Here is a 14,459-nt window from a genome sequence, read left to right as displayed (position 1 = left end):
GTTGCACAGCAAATATATGTTTTAAGGACAAATCACAGAGGGATTCCACAAAAAAAAAAAAAAAACCTGTGTTCACTTAATGTCAAGTAAGGATGGCAGAGGAGACACAAGAGAGAACTGACTTAATTCAACTTTATCCAAAGCTTACTGGGCTGCCCACTAAAATACCTCCATCTGAAAAACCTGATATGTTGTACAAGCTACGGCCCTATCAGCAACAAATAAAGGAGGTCATAATCAGACACTAGCATATTCTATCTGCTGGTGACTTGGGAAAAAAACGTGTTTTCTAATTTGCCCTTTTTTGTCCATTCCAGAGGCCACAATCTCTGTGACATGCTGGTACATGCAGAAAGTAGATAGATCTTTCTTTTCAGAACTGAACAGCCTCTAGGCCTGAAAGAAACACTTAATTTTTCTTGTTTTTTAGACATCTGCATGTACCAGCATCACCTTGTTGGACATGCTTTGTTATATTTTGTCCTTTCTTTTTTATCATTCTGTGTATAGTTGTGTGCATTCATATAATATGCTCTGCTATCATATATTGGTGTTTGAGGATGTTGTGAATAATGTAGTACTCATATAGCAGATCATTGTGATTTGGTAGTCATGCTCCTGCTCCTTAGAGTTGACCTTATCTAATAAGTGGCACCAGCTGATTGATTTATCACAAAAAAAGTCTAAAAATCTATAACAAAATAAAGGTTTCTTTATGCAGGAGTCCAGAGGTCTGTACTATGAAGCAGGATTTGAAGTTAGCGAGGTAACTTAAGAGTTAACTCATCGTTTACGAAGCTGGTTCTCTTTTTACCGGGATAAATCACCAGGTAACTTATGCTGAACAGCTAACCTGCTCTGGAGCGGGTTAACTTCAGGGTATTGGATCACAGCCTGTCAACATCCCGAAATCTGACCAGTAAGATCACTGAAGAAAAAAGTAAGTCTCGGGTAAAAAAGAAAAGCCTACGATATATATATATATCAGTGTTCCAGGTTTTTTTTCCACTGGTTTTGAAACAGAGCTTCTAACAAACGGAGATCATTAACATCAACAGACACATGATTTTAGCACTCTTAGAAATTATGCAAAGTTTACTTTAGTCCACAGTGATTGCTGACAGTGTTGCTATTTTACACTCTGGTTCCATCACTGCAGCTCAACATAACATGAGACACCTGTGTGATGAGAACTAGGATAAAACATAATATTTTGCTAGTAAAATAATCCACACACTGTTTATTGCCTCCTGTTATTATAAATGTCACATTTCAGTCAGATAGACCTCATTAGTCATTAACTATTTTTCCACTCTTTACTTCAGCAGCAGAAACAGTCTGGTGTTACTTTAAAATGTTTTATGTGACATATTCAGAGTAGTTTCATCATCATTCAACTAAGCAGCAAAAAATACTCTATACTAATGTCCCATAGGCCTATAGCATGTAATTTAAGTCTTGGCCAACAGTGAATTTTTTGATAGTGTTTTCAATGTTCTGCTTAAAGATTTTGTGTTTTAAGACTACAGGGTGTCATTTACATCCCATGCCACTGACATTTTATTGTAGGTGGGCCCTCAGTGGAGGAAAGTGATGGTCAGTGCATGTCTGCCACCATGAGCGACACCCACATTCATGTACTTTTGCAGGGGTGTATTACAGTATTGTCATGTCAGGTTTGATGAATTGCTAAAAATATGTTGTATAAAAACAATCAAATTGAAATAAGAAGATTTATTTATTGTTTGATGCTGCCCTCTGGTGGAGTGTCTGCATTTTGACATGTCACTTTTAAAGTCACTGCAAGTCATCATTTGTTCTGAGGGAGCCCTCTCTGTTATGAGGAGCTGACCTCAATTTAGGCTTACACAGTCTATTGTGGGTTTGGCATAGAGTTCAAGATGTTTACGCTCTCTTGAGCTTTCTGTTTTTCTGTAGATTAATGCATGCTACATCTCCAGTTCCATAACATCTCCATATTGATATTTTTTTTTCTTTTAAATGCCTCCACAACTGCGATAGCAGTGGCCTGAGGCATTATGTTTTTGGTTGTCCATCAGTACGTCCATAAGTTTGTGCCATTTTCATGAACATGATATCTCATGAATGCCTTGGGAATTTCTTTATATTTAGCACAGACGTTCTCTTGGATTCAAGGATGAACTGATTAGATTTTTGTGGTATAGAGTCAAGGTCACTGTGACCTTGCATCCATCTCATTCTCATGAATGCAATATCTCAATAAGGTGGTCAAAGGTCAAGGTCAGTGTGACCTCACAAAACTTTTATTATGACAAAATTCCACATAAATGTCTAATAGGATAAAATGAGTGCTGACTTTTTGTGTCCAAAAGTCAAAGGTCAGCTTTGCTGTGACATTATAATGTTCTGCAAAAACACTTTTCTGGCTGTCACTCAGTATCATATCTCAGGAACAGAAGGGAAGACATTTGGTCAGATACTAAACTGGTGACACTCATCTTGGGTGTCCACCTTGAAACTGTGCTGATTGAATAGGTCTTCTGTGTTGTCTTTGGGAAGATGTGTGTGAAGCATTCATGTTTTCACAGATATGGATGTAAACTGTAAGAGAAACTTGACTGGTGAACAGAGGTATACAACCGTGGGACAGTAATTTTAGTTTCTTTTTTCAAGTAGCAGTTTCTGTTGAAAGCTGGGGGCAATCAATCATAGTTCTCTTCCAGATGTAAATCATCTGGATCCAGCTGTGTTTGGTCAAAAAACTTATATTAGCCAGTGTAAGATTTGTACTGATATTTTACTGGTCTTTCCAGGGGGAAGCATAATTTTTTTCAAGACAATGAGAAAAGCACAAAGAATGAAAAATCGGCTATAAAGAGAAGAACAGTTAAGCAAAGTTTTATACATATAACATGAAGAAAAAGCAATGTGATGCTACAGTGGCTTATCAAACAGAAACGTGTGTGTCATTCAGTGTCAAACAGCATGCCATTACACTGCAGTGCAGTCAAAGGAATACAAATGCAATACAATCAAATGTCAGGATGTAAGCCATAGACTTGTATGTGGGTAACAAACATTCTTTTCCAGAAACATCATCCTACTTCTGAAAAATAAAAGACAGGTCAGGCCTATAAAGGTCAGATTTTAGAAGAACTAAGAGTCCTTTGAGTCTATCTGAAGACTTAGCAAAGAGTTGTTCTACCTTGTTCAGGAAGAGGCTGACCTCTAACCCCAAATTCACTAAATCTTAACAAATTAAAATCAGTAGCACTGGTGAATCTAGGTTCCAAAATACCATGTAAATAAAATAAGAGAAACTTTCTTAGGAGCTGGGGAAGTTGTAGTTCCCAACATGCTGCCAGTAGAGGCTGATTATGTCCATTTAAAGGAAGAGAGAAACTACCATTTAGGCAAATTACTTGTTTTGCCATCTTGGACGAGATGACCAGTATCAGTTTCATCTCTCATCCAGCACAGAGATAACTGCTCATCTATCACAAGTGAAATAATTACACCTTCCAACCAGAGCTGTAGTACTCAATTTTTCTCGATATGTTATGTTATTTCAAACGTGTCCTAATCTTACGGATGTTTTAACCTTGGTTTAGCCTTGTCTTTAGCTTTTAATTTTCTGATTTTTGAACAGCCAGCTGGCTGCTGTATGAGCAGACTAGAGAGGCTGCAGCGCCCTGAACTCAAGATCACATATACCGTTCCTGGCTCTCATTTACACCATACTGATCATTTTCAGTAGTGTGTCTTCACCTTAAACTAAGACATCAGATATTTATAGTTAGCTTGTAACACTGTGGAGGAGTATGCTTGTGACAAAAGTATCTTTTTTTTTTTTTTTGCTGTTCCTTTAGAAGTTGTTGACATGCACTAAAAGAAACAGGAGGGCAAGAGTAATTTTTTGTTCAGTTTCATGTCAAGCCCATTTGGGCTCTATCTAAAAGAGACAGTTCAACCCCAAATCAAAACTTTAGTGCTATTTAGCAATCTAAATTGTTTTGATGTGAGTTGCCGAGTATTGGAAATGTCTGTGTTCTCTCCAATATAATGGAACTAGATGGCAACGAGCTTGTGGTGCTAAAAAGCCCCAACAAACACATTTGAAAAACTCAACAGCAATGTCTCTATCCAGAAATCATGATCCTTGTTGTGAGCAGTTTCATGTAGGAACTATTTTCTTTCTACTGAACGACACCTGCAAACTGTATCACCATGCAGAAGAAAGCTTGCATCTACTCATGCATGAGAGGCTCGTACTCGTTACTGTGCAAGATGCATCCCCCTCGGCTGAGCTGTAATGTTAGCTGGTGCTCGATGAGCTAGCAGTGGATGCATACTTCCTTCTGCACAATGATATGGTTGGCAGGTGTGGTTCAATAGACTGAGATTCTACTGAGTTCCTACAAGGCAGACATCTCTACGGGCAATATCCCCAACACTTGGTAACTCACACCAAAACTACCTAGACTGATAAATAGCACTACAGGTAAGAGAAAAATGTTTATTTTTAATTTTGGTGTGAACTGTCCCTTTAAGTCACATCCAAACCCCATTTGGACTCTTTCTTAAATTTATCATAAAACCATTTGGACTTGGACCTCATGGATTTAAGTGGCTCTGACTTCAGGCCTGCTTCTAATAACTCCAATCCATGTTTCACACATTTTATCTTGTGTAGAAATCAAAAAAGACATAATAGTTTTAGGTGCTGTAAGTATTGGTGGTATTTCTTTACCAACCAGAACACTGAAATTCCTGTCCTCATAGTAGGATTGTCAGACTTGAGTGAGGGCTGGCTGATATGACTGAAATAATATTGCAATATTTTAAGGCATTATCGCGATTCATGATATATATCACAATATTTTGAAATCTCCTCTAAACAACTGTTGTCTACGAAAATACAGAATTATTAAATGAATGATAGTAACAATTAAGTTAAAAAAAGTAGCTAATGTCATTATAAAGTTAACTGAAGTACTGTTATTCATTCATTCATTTTCTGTAACCGCATATCCTGTTGGGGGTCGCAGGGGGGCAGGAGCCTATCCCAGCTGACATAGGGCGAGAGGCAGGATACACCCTGGACAGGTCGGCAGACTATTGCAGGGCAATTACTGTTATAATAAAGTTAAATAAAGTATTGTTACAATCAAATAAATCAAAGCAGAACCACTGGTGCTTTTATTTTGAAGCACCTGGTTTATATCTGGCAGAAAGTCTTGATGTCTTGATGAAGTTAAACTGTTGCTGTAGCACCTTTAAATGTGAGGATTTATTCACTGTAAGCTGGAAACAAACTAACAGCTCTCCAGGCCATATATTAATAATATTTACAAGTTGCAGTGGTGCTCCATGGTCACAAAATGTGAGTAAATGGGCATGATCTGGAGTCCTGCAGATGAGAAACACACCTCGCCTGCTCACACACTGTCGCTCAGAGGAAAGTGATCTGGATAGGTGAAGGAGTGTATGTGACGTATCATGTTTGTCTTTCTTTATGTGTTTGTGTCTGTGGGTGGCGGAGAGCCACAGGAGAGAGCGTGAAAACTGAAACACTGAAGCAAGTCTCATGCTGGTGGCTTAAAAAAAAGAACACGTGACCATTTATACTTGATGTTTGAGATATAGTCATTTCATACATCCCACGTGAAACAAACCCCGATCCATCGAGTATATAAGATATATCGCCCAACCCTAGTTTAAGCTCTATCTTACCTCTTTCTGTCAACAAAGATGGCTCTTGGAGAGAGCTTACTGTACTAGCTAACAACACTGACAATATAAATTGCAGCAATGGAGTTGTTGGTAGGTGTATTGGTTCACTTGTTATGGAGCCAGACTAGCAGTTTCCTCCTGCTTCCAATCTTTGTGCTGTCATACTAGACACACCAAGATAACTCAATCTTATCTGACAGTCAGATGGCAAAAAAAGATTTCCACAATGTTGTAATGTTCCTTAAATTGCAATTCTGTTAAGAGACCTGTTAAGAAACCTCCTGGAATGTGGTATCACTTTTTGACAAGTGTTTTTTTTTTTCTTTTTGCATTATGTACCAGCATTGCTAACATAAGACAACCTCTGCCTCACAAATCTGAAAAACACAAACAAACCAGTGCATCAAGTTCTTGTGGACTGACAGGACTCAGTTCATTCTTCAAAAACTGAACTCACCCCTGAACTCATCTGGCAGCAGAAACAGTCAAATAAAAATAATGCAATCATTAAGAATTTCAACAATCAATGCTCAAAGTCATTAAGAGACACTTGTCAGTGATGTAGATGCAAAAATAAATAGAAGTGTGACGTTTCCTTTCTGTTCATAGTCCAAATGATGTGGACAAAGTCATGGCTACATCTCCTTTACAGACAAGCAAGCCAGCGCGCATGCACACTCACTCACTCACGCTCACACACACACACACACACACACACACACACCAAAGTTTTCAGTCTTAAGGCTAAAATTAAATTGAACTGAAATGAATTCAAATAAGGCAAATGATAAAACATGATATTCAATACTGAAAAAAATGGACTTTATGAGCATTGCTACAGATGTAGAGAATTATTGGGACTAATGATCATTATCATTAATACCCTAATTGTCTGAAATACCAGCACATTGCACGAAGGCATAAAGATATGAATCTATAAAAATAAATAAATGTAAACAAAGTTAGAACTTTTATGAAAAAATATATGACTTAAATATGAATACATAAATACATACATAGACTGAAATCAAATTAAAAATTATATAAATAAATAAATATTAAAATAAAAGCTAACGAACACACTCACTCATCCAAGGCCTGCAACTTCATGGCACCATCCTCTACACCATCTGAAGGCTGTCATCCTGTCACACTGTCCATTTTAAATAAAGTTAAAATAAACCGCTCCACATCTTCACACGGGCTCTGCCAGGCAACACTGTGCCCTGTGCTTTAATACCCACGCTGTAATGCCATGGTGTCCATTGTCCATAAAGTTTTTAAATAAACCACTCGGCACATCTTCGAGGTTCCACAGGTGGTGACCTCACTACTACTCCCTATGCTTAGAAAACTACATACATCCTAACGTCATGTGTCCGTGCTGTGCTGTGCAGAGGGGTTCAGATGAACCACTCCTTCTTGCTCTCGTCGATGGTTTCGGTGAAGGCTGGGTCGTTGACGATGATTGCTGCGTCGGCACAGTCTGCTGACTCCGCTCCCTTGGCCTCATTGGTGTGGTAGGAGCCTTTATGACGGAACATATGACGGATCACAAACACCATGATGCAGAGGACAGTGAAGATCACCATGGAGATGATGCCTGGAAACAAAACAAGTGAGCACTTCACTTTTAACTATAGACTGTAAAGATTAAATATACAGTTTTGATGTTTCTAAAGCTGCACTCACACAAACACAGTGAACAGTAGAACTCTTCATGAGTAAACTGGCCATGTGTCTGATCAGCGCAGTGCCCCTTCGACATTTTCAGAATAAGAGTCATTGCATCAGCTACAACAGCCATTTTTCTTTCCTTCATTAATGGAGTGTTCATTCCTATGAGTCAAATGAAGTACTGAATACTTAATTTTACTTGTTTTTATGGAAATGAGCACATAGCCAGAAGCAGAAAGCCTGGGTTAACAGACAGTTGATAACCACCTTCATGGTAACGGGTACCACGAAGGTGGTGTCGTGCAAGAAACTGCATCGTCAACAACACAGTCATAACAATAATTCATGGGTAAAAAGCCTTCTGTTGAAAAATGAAGGGATTCTTTCAACAGAAACTTTGTCAGAGGGCTTTCATTTTGAAAAGGAAACAGGAAAGGTTGAGTTAAAAAGAAATGTTTTATATATTCATGTCTGTGACAGATACAGACAGTGAAACTGCAGTGAAAGATTGTATAATGTCAACATAATTATCAAAAGACCATTTTCACTGTCTATTTTTGTTGAAAAGCATGCACAGCACGCAGAAAAAATAGGTGAGACTCTTGTTCTCTAGATGTTCCACTACTGAGCAGCAGCTGCAACATACCTGAGCAGCGCTGCTCATGCGGGTAGCGTGGCCCAGGCGTTACACCACTAAGGTTCTTGTGAGTACAAATTTAGTTAACATTAAATATAGTGTTATATTAAAGCATGTGAACAGAAACCCAAAATACAAGTATGAACCTGAAAAAGAGCACAATAGGTCCCCTTTAAAGACTGTTCCCAGCTGCAGCTCTAACATTTGGTAGTTAAAAGTTAATTGAGATTTACCTCCAATTATTGCAGAGTTTCGATCCACTCCATCGCCATTGGCCATGTCCTCATTAAAGGGGAAAACAGCTCCAGCTGTGGACAAAGCAACATTTGTTCTCTAAATTCTGACATATATTTTCACTCTGGCATGTTCTAATGTTCCTTGATACTGGATTGTCAGTTTGTCTGTGTCTCTACCTGCTTCTATGTGCCAGGGGTCACTAGCTGAGGCCATGGGGGAGATGGTCAGGGGTGAGGCTCCACAGTTGGATGGGACCAGAATCCCATGGGTGCTGACGGGTGCTGCCAGACCTGAGCGCAGTGCAGCTTTCAACGGCGCCACGCTGTTCCACTGAACCCTTGACAGACAGCCTACAAAGCCTGGCGTGTTGTAGCGCTCGATTAGGATGGGGTCAATCTGTCCCGTTTCTACAAGACAGACACAGCAAGCATTTTATTCTTTTTAACACTGTCAGACAATTACAAAACTTACCAAGCAAAACAACCGAACCTCTTTTCATGGCAGAGTGTTACCTTCTACATGACTAAGAAAAACTTAATATCTCTACTCATAGTCTCAGCATGGTCAGTAGACAGAGTCTGCACGAATTTGTTTGGCCATGGGGAAAGCACTGCTACGTTGCTTCAGCTACACATGACTGTGTCTGGATTTGACAGTTCTGTACTATCTCTGCATATTTTATATGCACTCCAGGGACAGGCAGATCAATACTTCAGTAAGTAGATACAACTCATTACTACTACCCTTTACAGATTTTTTTGTCCATTGTGTCCAACAGCAAAGCCCCTGCTTGGAATAACCTCAGTTTTTGCTTTCTTTCAACCATCTACTGTTAAATTTCTTTTCCTTTTTTGATTGGCTTGAAATTTGAAATCAGTCTGTCAGATAAGGCTTCTTTGTCTTGTAGGCACTTTAAAATACGACTATAGAATTAGGATCCAGTTGGATGAGATTATTATTCCAGAGGGAGGTGGGTAATAAAACATTTGCCATGCTCCTTGAAATTTAATATTCTGGATGCCAGTTTTAATCACTGCCAAACAACAGTAAGAGGTTCTGTAATAGACAAGTGGATAAATCATGTGACCCTGTTCACCAGTGGGCTTCCAGTTCTCATAGATACACTTTAAATTACCAGTTGTACTGTGCGTGATTGGTGAACCAAGGAGCAAACTGATAAGTAGTTGGTGACTGGGGCGTTGGTAGGGCAGTGGATAGTGCCAGCGCCCCATGTACAATGGCGATGCCTCGCCGCAGCAGTCACAGGTTCGACTCCAGCTTGCAACCATTTGCTGCATGTCAACCCCCCACTCTCTCTCTCTCCCCCATTTCACTCTATCCTGAACATTAAAGGCAAAAAGCCCGAAATAGTGATGTAATGTGATAGTGGAACAGAAGGAGGAAAATCACACACAGACACCATCTAAACAGGATTAAAATCTAACAGCACTAAATACAAGTGTAAACAACCACCAAGACAAATTGAGATTAGATCACTTAAACCACTTGCAGGAGTGTTCATTTCACTGACAAATACTATGGCAAAAATTGTTTGTCAATGACCTTTTTTCCATGACAAAAACAAGAGGAAGTCAAGCTAAAAACAATCACCACTGTTACTATCTGTTGGACAAAGTGCTGCATGACCGTCAATTGTATTACCCTCTGGAAGGAACTGTGTTTAATTCTGCTTCCAGCGAAATCTCCAGTTTACCGACACAACTGTTAACATGGCTGGTGAGCAGCTAGCAAATGAGAGTGAGGACGTAATAACTGTGCACAGGGCCCTCTGTTCTTCTAGCATAATGGATTAGGCAGTATTGAAATCTGAACACAAGTGGTGAGCTGGAGACGCATGGTAGACACAGGTGTGAACAACAATGTGCCCCGCTGTCCACTTGTGTTTAGATCACTGAAAAACATGTTAATACCAGGTGTAAATAGGCTTTAGAGAAATCAATCCTGTCTGAAAAGGATCTTCACACACACACACACACACACACACACACACACACTTCAACTCATCTTCACACTTACCAAAGACCTTTCCAAGAAAGATACTTTTGACCAAGTTGAACTGGGTGTCAGAGGCCTCAGGTAGGGTGTATGTGGCAACTGGGTAGTGGTCCAGCTGATAAATATGGACAGAGGAAAGGAACAGTGACAAATCTTACTAATAACTTTAATCTGCTCTGTTGTCATTACCACCGAGAACTGTTCATCTGTGGGCTTTAAAAGGCAAGGTGACCTAAAAATAAAATTAAATAAATGTCTAACTCTTGTGGTATCTATCCCTGCACATATCAGTATTATTTGTCCTCGACTGGAGGTGTAAAGAATTTTGTTGTGCTGCTCACAGCATGGAAAGATTACATACAGTAAATTCAACAACAATGTATCTTTACAGAATCAGTGTCCCTGTTCTTCTGAATGAACCGCAGTAGGTGCATTTAAAGGAATACTTCACCCACACAATGGCCATTTGTACTCAGTCTGGACTGTCTATAGAAGGTTTATGGGTTGATGCTGTTTGACAGGCAGGTATGAGGCTCAGTTATCTGTCAGTGTAGCTGTGTTGTAAGTAAACAGTCTGAACTCAGTTTTCTCTGGCAGAGATGAAAAATTAGTTTTAACTACCGACTCTGTGAGAAGACACAAGTTTAAACCTCCAGACTAACATGTTGCAGATTAAGAAAGAATTCAGGCTTTAATGAAGTTCTTTCTCTGCTTCTTAACAGTGAGATGGATGTCAGATGAGTTTATAATGACCCTGGGTACAAATCCTAGTTTTCTCAGATTAGTTATTTGTGGTGTCAAAGTTTTTGAGAGCATAAACAGAGAGATGTTGAGCTTTTCAAATGATGATCAGTAAGTGTGTGCTCATAAATCACCCCTCAAACCTGTCAACAACTGTTGGAGAAATGACAGATTGTAAGTGTGTAGAAATGATTCGTAGTTGCAGGAAAAAATTGTCTAAATGAAAATTTTATAAAACCTGTATACAACCTGTCAACTTGATTCTCATTTCAGAAAAAAAAAACATAAAAAACATAATAACAACTATTACTTTAAAGCAATGTGACCCTTTTTTCCCCACGTATTTGCAGCATACAGTATTTGGTTTGACCTTGTCAGGTACTATTGTAGCTGCAGGAAGCACTAACCTGTAGTCGTATCTCCCTTAAGTTCCTTGTTATGTTGACAGAGTGAGGCTGTCCGTTGGCCATGTTACGATGGTCAACATCTATGGTGTAAGGTTCCGTTAGACCCCCGAGACTGTAGCGAATCTGGAGAGTGCCTGTACACACACACAGAGAGACATTAAGTATGTCTTATAGCAAGATAATAATGTAACAGCTGTTACATTATATATACAATATATATACAATATACAATATACAACATATATATATATGTATATATAATATACAATTTTTTTCAGATAAATTTATGATAAATAAAAACTTGATCAGCAATGATGTTGATAAGCCCACCGTTGTGTCTGAGCACCACAGCTAGGTAGTCCTGAGTTCTGGAGCTGATGTAGACCAGGATGCTAGGAGCGCTAGAGGTGCTGAAGCTAAAAACCAGCTCCTCCTGGGTCAGGTTGGCCTCACTAGGACCACCGACACCCGACATGCTTTTCACCTCCTGCGGCGCGAAAGATCCCACCTCTGACAGAAAGTCATAACGCACCAGGGTTCCTGTCTCAAAGTAGCCGCCAACATCTAACACACAGAAGAAGGAAGGGAAATTAAAAGACCTTTAAAATGTTGATCACTCTTAGTTGCTACATCTTTTTGAATCAATCTAATCTAAAATGATGTAATCTGCTCTACTGTAGTTTCTTTCAGTGTTGGAGGCCATACCATCGGTGCAGAAGGGTCCATCATACGCAGTGAGGGAGCAGTCACAGGAGTATCCATTGTACTGTTCCACACACTTCCCTCCATTTCTGCAGTGCAGCCCATAACTGCTGCAGTGGCCCTGGCAGCCTGGATTTACCCCTGGAGTTACCTGTGCCCTCTCCTCAAGGTCAAAGGTCACTCCATTTACCTTCAGAGCTCGCATGCAGCCCAGGAAACCCCTCTGACCACTTGAAGCACCTGGGAAAGAAGACATAAAGCACGGCATTAGTTTAAGCATTGCACTGAAGTCTACAGCTGTTTCATTCATGATTCACAGCCACTGACTCATTAGCCATTCCATCAGCACACCGAATGTTACAGAGAAGTTGTAGCTATACAAATGTACATTGTTATCATTAACTGATACAAAGTTTTTTTCATTGTGTTTTGAAGGCTCATCCCAGTGGGACTCCCGGAAATGGTTGTGGAACATCTAGTCAGAGTCTTGACGACGTTGACGAGATAAAAATAGATTTTTGATAATAAAAACGGTGAACTGTGGTATGTTTTGTTTTTGCTGACAAGACGAGATGGACGAGGAGAACAGAATGCTAAATTATTATTATATCAACTATTATTAATATCAAATTATTATATCACGACTAGGAAGCCGTGTTTGCAATGATTTTCTAATCCTGTATGAACAGTACGAGATTGAAGGGCCACCAAATAGGAAAATGCTGTAAATAGTCAGTGCCAGGATGTTTTGTTAGCCTGCAAAACACTCACAGTGGAGCAGCCTTAGCGTTCAGCGTGAGGTGGGAACTGTAATTCTGCAGTAAATAAGCAGCTGTGTGTGTCTGATTGTGAATGGTGGAGCTGCTGAATGAATTTATAGTTTGTTGGTTGCAGCGGCAGCTGTTAGCAGCTAACTCTTCTTGTTAGCCGCCTAACCGCAGCAGAGCGAGCAGCCACCGGACTTGACAGGTAGGATTCTCGGTTATCTGTGAGTGTAGTTGTGTTGTAAGTAAACTGTCTGAACTCAGTGCAGTTTTCCTTTCAGTTTCATTTCAATCACCAACTCTGTGAGAGGACACAAGTTTAAACCTCCAGACTAACATGCTGCAGATTTAAAAATAATTCAGGCTGAAATTAAGATATGTTTCTGCTTCTTAACAGTAAGAAAGATAAGTCAGAGTTATCAGTGAACCTGGGGACTCATTTATAACCACTGCCTATATACAAAAAAGGGCTTGAAAAGTGCTTGCACCACTTTCTAAATATGAATTAGGATTTATTAAGAATAACTTGACAAGGACGTAAATTTAGGGAAACTCTGACCCATGGGTATGCACATTTTGGAGATACAGATGGTGAGGTGGTGAATTAAAGCCAGACTGTGGAAATTAGATGTGAGAGGAATCATTAAATGTATAATAATCTTACAGATCCACTTCATGAACATACAAATGTTATTTGTGTTTGTGCCAGTGAACCAGAACTTTTTCATGAGCATCTTTTAATAGCAAAATATATGTCACCTTAAATCTCAAATCAAATCCTGCTTTGTATTTCATTAGCGCTGTCTCACCATCACATTCCCACCCTGGGAGCACATATGAGAGGAGAGGGGCCGGGCTGTATGCCGTAGATACTCGTGGTCAGCTGTGCAGAGCACCATGCACAGCTGGATGATACTAGGCTGTGGCAGGTGACAGGATTCAGGAAAGTTTGGCTTTCCTTTACCCAATAATAAGCATGAATATACGGATTCACTGTCACCTCAACAACGTTATCCATGCTAAGTGATGAAATTAACGTCGTTCATTGTAGAAATTCAGCATTAAATAATTGCAGTACACTGCGTCAACAGTTTTTAATAATCTTTTCTAATACTGTGCATATATTGCCATTTACCATTTTAGTTTTCAGATAGTTTTTTGTGTATAAAATAGCTGCACAGAACACAGGTGTGCTGTCAGGCACACAGAGCGCACTGGAGACACTGCAGTACTGCACTTCTCACCTGCACATCTTCACCACCTGCACGTATGGATGGCGTAAATTAGCAAAGACATAGGGGTGCAATTCTTTTTTTTTTTTTTTTTCTTTTTTTTTGGCATCCACTTTAACAAATAAAATACGTCAGCCAGTGTCCTATTTGATGAACTCACTGCATTAACAGCAGCAACAAGCAGCGGCCTTTTCTTTAGTCTGTGACTCCACTGTCCACCAAACAATAGGCTCTGTGCTTTCTAACCTCCAGCTTACCCACAAGCACCTCTTAACATGAAAACAACTTGATTTTCCTCTTGGTCGTTGCATGGTTTACTGCACTGAACCAC

General features: G+C 39.6%; 1 protein-coding gene across 2 annotated transcripts in view; it reads right to left on the bottom strand.

Moving 5' to 3' along the window:
- Window positions 1–2,760: 2,760 nt before the first annotated feature.
- The window catches only part of cntnap2b (contactin associated protein 2b), an 87,692-nt gene continuing 75,993 nt past the window's right edge, over window positions 2,761–14,459 (bottom strand). For both annotated transcript variants that reach the window (XM_078172890.1, XM_033651044.2), the window contains exons 19-25: window positions 12,136–12,372; window positions 11,761–11,994; window positions 11,431–11,564; window positions 10,304–10,397; window positions 8,443–8,673; window positions 8,263–8,337; window positions 2,761–7,318 (exon numbers count right to left, since the gene is read on the bottom strand). In XM_078172890.1, coding sequence (XP_078029016.1) covers window positions 7,119–7,318; window positions 8,263–8,337; window positions 8,443–8,673; window positions 10,304–10,397; window positions 11,431–11,564; window positions 11,761–11,994; window positions 12,136–12,372 — 1,205 coding nt within the window. In that variant the 3' untranslated portion in view covers window positions 2,761–7,118. The remainder of the gene's footprint in view (window positions 7,319–8,262; window positions 8,338–8,442; window positions 8,674–10,303; window positions 10,398–11,430; window positions 11,565–11,760; window positions 11,995–12,135; window positions 12,373–14,459) is intronic.

The sequence above is a fragment of the Epinephelus lanceolatus genome, chromosome 12, assembly GCF_041903045.1.
Source record: "Epinephelus lanceolatus isolate andai-2023 chromosome 12, ASM4190304v1, whole genome shotgun sequence".
NCBI lineage: Eukaryota > Metazoa > Chordata > Actinopteri > Perciformes > Serranidae > Epinephelus > Epinephelus lanceolatus.
Note: the sequence above shows the minus strand (reverse complement) of the source record. Positions and strands in the feature narration are given on the sequence as shown.